The sequence below is a fragment of the Bubalus kerabau genome, chromosome 1, assembly GCF_029407905.1.
Source record: "Bubalus kerabau isolate K-KA32 ecotype Philippines breed swamp buffalo chromosome 1, PCC_UOA_SB_1v2, whole genome shotgun sequence".
Lineage (NCBI taxonomy): Eukaryota > Metazoa > Chordata > Mammalia > Artiodactyla > Bovidae > Bubalus > Bubalus kerabau.
This window is the reverse complement of record NC_073624.1, coordinates 209,053,779-209,062,467: the sequence shown is the minus strand read 5'-3', so window position 1 is coordinate 209,062,467 and position 8,689 is coordinate 209,053,779. Positions and strand designations below refer to the sequence as shown.

The 8,689-nt window shown below is 39.0% G+C and overlaps 1 protein-coding gene across 1 annotated transcript; it reads left to right on the top strand.

Moving 5' to 3' along the window:
* The first annotated feature begins 7,472 nt into the window (after positions 1-7,472).
* On the top strand, positions 7,473-8,423 carry LOC129631244 (olfactory receptor 56-like). Its single transcript, XM_055552127.1, has one exon. It carries the CDS (start codon positions 7,473-7,475, stop codon positions 8,421-8,423), a length of 951 nt encoding a protein of 316 aa, XP_055408102.1.
* Positions 8,424-8,689: the final 266 nt, after the last annotated feature.

Here is an 8,689-nt window from a genome sequence, read left to right as displayed (position 1 = left end):
CCACCAGATAAATAATGTCAATTTAGAAATGAAATGCATTTTATTTTCACTTTTTAAGAGAATATAATAGAACTGCAGACTTTCTGTCCATAATTGTGCACATAAGCACCAAATTTTGTGCATAACTTCAGGGTTTATAAATTCCTATTTAAGCTAACTCTGATGTTCTGTTGGTCAATAAAACACTACAAGATTAATCAGCAACTTATTGATTCTAGACACCAACTGATATAAGAAGAGAGACCACTGAGGAGGAGGGACTTGATGGAAGAGTCAGAATTTGGGGGGTTGGGAGGAAAGATCATCAGGAGTGTCAGATCCCAGGAGAGGAGTGCATCTGCTTATCCAGTCTATTCTCCACACCTAGAACAGAACCTGGCACATTATAGATGTTCAGTAAGTATCACCTGAATGAATGAATAGTCAGGGAAGGCATTCCAGGCAGATAGGATGGTATGAATTCAAGCACAGACTCTGTCCAGTAGGAACCTGAGTGGACTTGGACATATCAAGATGGAGATGAAGTCTGAGACTCAACAGGCAGGTCTGGGGTGTCAGGATCTGTTGAGTTTGGCCTTACAGGGTCTGTGGATCTCTGTTCACCTGGAAGAAGCCAGGCTCTTGAACATGAGCGCAGGATATTCCAGTGGGGGTTGGGAAGGAAGCTGGGAAGGGTCAGGCCATTGTACTGCTTCTCTCCAGACTGTAAGCAACTGCCTCTGAGGAAAGCCAGAAGAGTTTGAAGACAATCCAGTCTGCTCCACAGCTCTCCCCAGAAGGGTGGGCAGAGCCAAAGACATTGGGCTCTCCCAACTCCCAGAGTCCCAGAACTCAGAGAGCTCATTAATGTGTTGCTAACGGGAGAATTCTGTGCCTCTGCCTGGCTGCCTTCTGCACTCAGGGACTCCTTTTCCTATGTCTTCTCCCATCTGTGCCATTGTCTTTCCCCTGATCCTTCTCTCTCAGCATCTGTGTTCCCTTTTCTCACCATGTTTGTGTTCTCTACTTTCTCTGTCTCTTCTCAGGAAGAATAATTTTTTATATTGCAACACAGTTCTCTATTTTTTTTTCTATTTTTTCGTGGCTGTTAATCTTGTCTCCTTTTCCATGACATTTTCTCATTATTCCTTTCATCTCCCTTCCTCTCCTGGTCCATTGTTAATGTTTCTCCTCATCCTTCAGCTCTCTAATCCCTCACCCTCTTTCTTTCACATTCGCATCCTATTGCTCTACAAGGCTTACAATCTTTGCCTGGAATGGGATTATCAATTTGATCCTATGTGCTACAAGTTTGGTGTGTATGGCTAGTTAGCTTTGACAACAAAGAGATGCCCCACAATATTCCCCAAGTTGACACTGAGAACTGTATTTGGCCAATGTTGCTAAAATATAAATTATTTCAAAAAATTTCCTAATGTTTAATTTGTTGAATGTGTCTTAAAATTTATGTTACAATGCAAGCTGAAAGAGCAAAGATCTACCAAATATGTTAGTTATCTGCTGATGACAATCTTCACTTAAATCCAGAAACACGTAAATACATTCTTGTCAAAAAGTCAGTCATTATAGGTTAAGTTAGAGTTCCTCTTTGACCACTGCTGCTGCTAAGTCACTTCAGTCGTGTCCAACTCTGTGCGACCCCATAGATGACAGCCCACCAGGCTCCCCCATCCCTGGGATTCTCCAGGCAAGAACACTGGAGTGGGTTGCCATTTCCTTCTCCAATGCATGAAAGTGAAAAGTGAAAGTGAAGTCACTCAGTCGTGTCCGACGCTTAGCGACCCCATGGACTATAGCCTACCAGGCTCCTCTGTCCATGGATTTTCCAGGCAAGAGTACTGGAGTGGGGTGCCATTGCCTTCTCCGTCTTTGACCACTATCCTCACCCAATTCTAACCCTCTCTCCAGAAGTAGCCATTATAATAATCCTCTGTGCCCTTCAGGACTTTATGTGTACTTGTTTTTCATATTCTTGCCTCCCCACACTTAATATTCCCAAACTTTATTCCAATTTGGTTAAAGAGTTGTATATTTGTTTTTAGTTTGATTTTCTCTAGTTACTAGTGAAATAAAGCAGTCTTTTTTGCTTATTTTTGCTCTTGTTTTGGTAAAGTAAAGAATTTATTGCAGGGCATCCAGGAAGAAAGATGTAAAGCAGTTTTTATTTAATGTTTATTTGGATTTTTCCCCCTAAGAATTACTGCTTATTTTGTTTATCTTTTATCTTATTGTATTGTGTTATTCTTTAAACATTTTGAATAGAAAAATGTTATGAATTGCTGTTTAATATATATTTTATAATATATCATATCATTTAAAATTTTTATTTTATATTGGAGTATAGTTGATTTGTGAGGCTTGCTAGTTTCAGGTGTATAGCAAAGTGATTTAATTATACATATACATGTATCTATTCTTTTTTTTCATGTAACTTTGTTTTTCAGTTTCTTTTCCAATATATTATTACAGAGTATTGAGTAGAGCTCCCTGTGTTAAACAGTAGATCCTTGTTGATTATCTATTTTACTTATAGTAGTACATATATGTCAATCCCAATCTCCTAATTTGTTTCTCTCTTTCACTTTTATTCTTTGGTAACTATCAGTTTGTTTTCTAAGTCTGTGAGTCTGTTTCTGTTTTGTAAATAAGTTCATTTTTTAGATTCCACATATTAAGTGATATTTTATTTATTATTACATACTTAATATATAAAACAGGTAGTATATATATGTATATTTTATTCTTTATGTCATATTTAAATGCATCTAGTCTTTGTCCTAGGTCATAAATACATTCTCCCATATTTCTTTTAATACTGTTATTTATTAATTCAGTTCTTTAAGCTTCCAGGATTTATTTTTGTGTGTGGTATGATTAGAGACCTAATTGATTTTCAGAAGAGATGAGCAATTGTTCTACACCATTTATTGAATAGCCCATCTTTTCTCACAGAATTTAAATGGTATTATTTAAATCAAAATGTAAATTTTCACACACATAGGATGATTCTGGACTTATTCTTTTTTGTTGGTCAGTTTTTCTATTTCTTCACTGATACTAGATTTTTTACATTTTGACAATAGATGAGGTAGTATCACTTTTAACTTTGGTCTGTTAGCCATTGTTTAACCCTTTCAAAATTTTTTGACTCTTTGTTCAGAAAACAGTAATTAAGTACCAACAGGAATCTTGGTTCTCACTTTATCAGTTCCCATCAATAATGCTATTGGTTATCATTTTGGCATTATATTTATATATTTATTTTAAGTATGTATTGTCTCACAAAGAGTAAAATTCAAGAGAGACAACATCATATACCATAAAGACTTTCTTTTTCTACCCTAGATTTCAGCAATCTGATTCTTCTAATTCTTTCTTCTTGGGCAAACACTGTTAGTAGCTCCTGTGTTTTATTCCAGAGATTTAATTTATTTGTATATGCATGTATTATATATAAATATCTTCTATGTATGTATGTATGTATATATCTGTGTATATATACACATTTATATATATGCAAAATGTAATATTATATAAATTACTTGTATATATTATATAATATGTGATATAGTACAAGTATATTATAGCATAAAATTTACATAGTAATATATAACATAATTATGGTATATAATTATATATTATACAGTATAACATTTTATATATACAATTACATTATATATATTATATTACATTACATACATTATATTACATTACATACATTATATTACATTACATACATTATATAATGTGCTTTTTTTTTGAACAGTTTTATTTTGGATAAGTTTTTATCAACACATAATAAGCAATCTCATTCTGTTTCTTACTTGAATATTATTCCAGTGTTTATTCATTTTTCCTCTGTTGATAGACTGCTTTCCAGCTTTTTTCTCCTATAAACAAATCTACACCAAACCATCTTGTCTGTGCATTAATTCATGTATGTGCACATATATCTGTAAAATGAATACATAGAACTATATTTTGACTAAAAAATCCTCCATCCTCTGAATGCTCCTTTTTCTATTGCACATCATTCTAGTTCATGTTTACTGTATCTTTCCTTAACTCATTTAATGTTGAAAGTAAACAGTTTTGTTTCCCTGAAGAGTCTCCTTTTTCATCCATTTTGCTTGCTGTTGATTTTCCTTTCCTTCTTTGAGGTTGGAAACATTTTTCAGATGTTTGCTGACCCTCTGTTGTCTATCTGTATTAAAATGTGGGGTCAAAAGAAACACGTTGGGCACCCTAAGCATGTAGGTGGTGGTGGTGTTTTAGTTGCTAAGTCATGTCTGACTCTTGCAAACCTGTGGACTGTAGCCCACCAGGTTCCTCTGTCCATGGGATTTCCCAGGCAGGCGTACTGGAGTGAGTTGCCATTTTCTTTTCAGAGGATCTTCCTGACCCAGGGATCAAACCTGGATCTCCTGCTTGGCAGGTGGATTCTTTCCCAATGGATTCTTTCCCAGGCAGAGGTATCAGGCAAGCCCATGGGCATGTCATTTGTGGCTTCACTTAGCAAAATGACTGGCCTTTTTTTTTGTTTGTTAATTTACAATGTCAGTATCTTTAGATGTTTTCTGGGTTGAGTAGAGGCTCATCTATTTTCCTGCTTAAAGGGAATAAATCTGGATCTTGGAAACCACCGCCCCCCTCCCCAACCCCATTCTTGACATGTTGCCTTGTGCTCACAGCACCATCACCTCCATTGGGCCTCCACTGGGTTTGGAATTATTGGATTCAACTTCTCTGGAGAATTATTCTCCTACTTTCTGCCAGGATGAGGGATGGGTGGGGCCCATGTGTGTGGAGTTGGGAGGGAACTGTGCTCCTTTAGCCAACTTTCAGAAAATCACCATTTTCAGTCTCACCCTTGCCCTGACTTATAGTCCCTTAGCCATCTTAGGTCTGCATGCTAGTTACAATCCATCCATTTATTCGAGGTTCTAAAAGCTTTGTTGTTCTTGTCTTTTTTTCATGTTCAGATTTTACTTGTTACCCTCTTTCTAGTAAGATTTTTTTGAGGAAACAAAAGTTGAGTATGTTCAATCAGCCATTTAATTCTAGAAGTGGAGTTCTTGGGACTCTGGTATCATAGGTCTTGGGACTCTGAGTGCTGAGTATAATATTTAGTTAACCTCAGGTTTCTAAGTTGAAGAACTATAGGGCTTCTTTTTTTTTTTTGGCCATGCCACTGCACAGCTTGTGGGATCTCAGTAGCTCAACAAGGGCCTGAACCAGGGTACAGGAGTGAAAGCTTAGAGTCCTAACCACTAGGCTGCCAGAGAACTCCCTGTAGGGCTATTCTTGTGTATAGCCTCTCTTCTCTCTATGCCACCAGAACAGAATTCTTCTTGCAAATACAGCTCAACTGTGTGAGTCTTTGTTCAATCCTTTCTCCTTTGCTAGAATAAACCAGGTCCCAAGACTTCCTTTGTACCAGTTCTTTCCTTCTGCTGGCACAAACTATGAGTTTTGGTTTTGCCCCTCTCTTTGATGAGTTGCTTTGAGGTCTATGCTCATAGGTGTTCTTTCTCCCTTATCTCTTTACCCTGCTCAGTTTCTACAGCTTCTGGTGACCCTTACAATTTTATTTAGTGAGTTCTTCTTTAAGCTAACTCCAACTTCAGCCAACATGGACAGTGTTTCTGCTCTTGATCTCCTTACTGCCTCTGAGTGACTTTTGGGAGAATTCTGGCTGTACACTGTCATTTCAAAACTGCAAGTGTTGTGTTGAGAATTTAATCATGATTACATGGAAATGATAGATTAATTTTGGGGAGAATTTGCATCCTTACAATGTTGAGCTGCATAGCTTTCTTCAGGCCTTCTTTTCTGTTTTTAAGTTACGTTTTACAATTTTTAGAATCAGCATTCTTTCCTAGGTACTTCACAGTTTTTTAAAAATATATTTAAAAATTTATTTATTTATTATTTAGGGCTGTACTGAGTCTTCATTGCTTTGTGTGGGTGTGGGCTTTCTCTATTTGTGATGAGCAGGGACTACTCTTCACTACTTGTGGTGAGTGGGGGCTATTCAATTGTGTGAATGGACTTCCCATTTCAGGAGCTCCTCTTGTTGCAGTGCATAGGCTCTAGGCACTTGGGTTCCACCAGTAGGACGTGGGCTCATAGTTGTGGCCTGCAGGCTCTAGGGCGTGCAGGCTTCAGTAGTTGCCACACACAGGCTCAGTAGTTGAGGCTTGCAGGCTCTAGAGTGCTGGCTCAGTAGTTGTGGCACATGGACTTTGTTGCTCCGCAGCATGTGGAATCGTCCCAGACCAGAGATCAAACCCATGTTCCCTGCATTTGGAGGTGGATTCTTATCCACTGTGTCATCAAAGAAGTCCCTACTTCATAGTTTTTGCTGAAATTGTAAATATTTTTTTTCCACTTTTTAATTGGTTAGTGATATAGTATGAGAAAGATACAGATTTTTGGCTGTTGATCTTATACATAGTATAGTGTTACTTTAAAATTATGTTATATTTCTAAATAGAAAATGTGTAAAAAACAAATTTTTGGAGGGAGATAACTCTTAACCCCACTATCTAGATGGAACCATGTGGTTAATATCTTGGCATATTTCTCCCAGTCTTTTGAAATACAAAAATACTCATTGATATAAACTTTTTGTTCAATATCTATTAAAATGTCATAAGTATCACACTGACAACATATTATTTCATCATTTAATCATGCCATAATTTACTTAGGTTTTCCTTTGGGTTGGGCTTTTGGGTAGTCCCCAGTTTTTCACTTACTATTTTTCTTAGAAAATATTTTAGGCTTTCATATTTGAAAAAAATTAATAAACCTCCCACTCTCTTGCTTTCCCCAGTTGTCAAATAGGAATAGTCATTATTCTTTCAAAGCAGTTATGAGGATTGAACGCTAGAACGTGACAGTGCCCAACACGGTACTGGTACATGAGAAATGATCGAGTGACGTCAGCTGTCATCATTTCTGTACTCCTAGGCATTGATTAAGTTGTTACTTTCAATCTTTACTATCACTTTACAAGACAGTTGTTACCCCAATTTAAGATGAGAGAACAGGTTCAGAAAGGGTATTAAGTGACTGGGTCGCAAAGTTGGTAAATGTCTTTTCTGCTTTGGTAGTTTTTCCCTGACAAAGTAAATCCTTTACTGAGCTTCAGGAGAAGCAACTATGTGAGCTGGAGACAGATACAGCCTACCAAAGGTAGAAGCAGTGTCCGTGTTAGTAAAAATAGCTTAACATTTCCTTTTCAGTTATGTGCAGAAAGACCTAAAAGCTAAAACAACACCAACAACCTGCATGTTTATTAGCACTCTTTCTCTTGAGAGAACATGTCTGTTACTCTAAGCCAGGTAACATATAAAGAGGGAAAAGTTTTGTGAAAAGTGTTAATGACTTTAGTAATATGGCACTGAATATAAACCTCCTGCTTTCAGATCTCAACCTTCTGTCTGGCACATCCCTCTGCAGGAACAATGGCCTTGATGAAAAATCAGACTCGCATCTCCCACTTCATCCTCCTGGGCCTGTTCAACCACACACCACTGCACCTCCTCCTCTTCTCCATCATCATGGTCATGTTTCTGGTGGCCCTTTCTGGCAACGGGCTCATGATCCTCCTCATCAACACTGATTCCCATCTACACAGCCCCATGTACTTCTTCCTCAGCTGGCTGTCATTCATGGATCTCATGCTCATCTCCACCATTGTACCACGGATGGCCATCGACTATCTCCTGGGCCATGGTTCCATCTCCTTCACAGGCTGTGGGTTCCAGATCCTGTTCTTCCTCACCCTCCTGGGGGATGAGTGCTTCCTGCTGGCTTTCATGGCCTATGATCGCTATGTGGCCATCAGCAACCCACTGAGGTACTCAGTGGTCATGAGCCGCCGTGTCTGCTGGCTCATGGTGGCAGGGTCTTGGCTCTTTGGCCTGGTGGATGGGTTGTTTCAGGCCATCTATACCCTGAGCTATCCCTACTGTGGTCCTCAGGAGATCGACCACTTCTTCTGTGACATCCCTGCAGTGCTTAAGCTGGCCTGTGCAGATACATCCATTTATGAGGCTTTGATCTATGTGTGCTGCATCCTCATGCTGCTTCTGCCCTTCTCTGTCATCTCTGTCTCCTATCTGCTGATCTTTGTAACTGTGCTCCGCATGCATTCTGCTGAAGGTCGGAAAAAGGCCTTTGCTACCTGTTCCTCCCACATGGCAGTCGTTTCTCTCTTCTATGGGGCTGCCATGGTCACCTACATGCGGCCCCAGACATACCACTCCTCCAAGCAGGACAAGGTGGTCTCAGCCTTCTATACCATGATTACCCCTATGCTCAATCCACTCATCTACAGCCTGAGGAATAAGGAAGTGGCTGGTGCTCTCAAGAAACTCCTGGGGAGGTGTCCATGTGGTGGGGGACAGGAATAGCATGGCACTGCCACTGTTTATACAGCTCTGGGCCCTGGGAACCTGGCTTATTCAACTGTAGTTTGATTGAAAGAGGTATGAACATGCCCCATTGAAAATAAAAGTCATTCTCTGACCAGAAGTAACCAGATTAGCACATTAATTCAATAAATCCTGTCCATACTGAGTGTAGGCAATGTAAGAGCTTTTGGGATTACAAAGACTAGAAGACACAGATCCTTCACCCCTCAGGTGCCCCTCAGGAGAGTGGGCACGTGACCACTCTT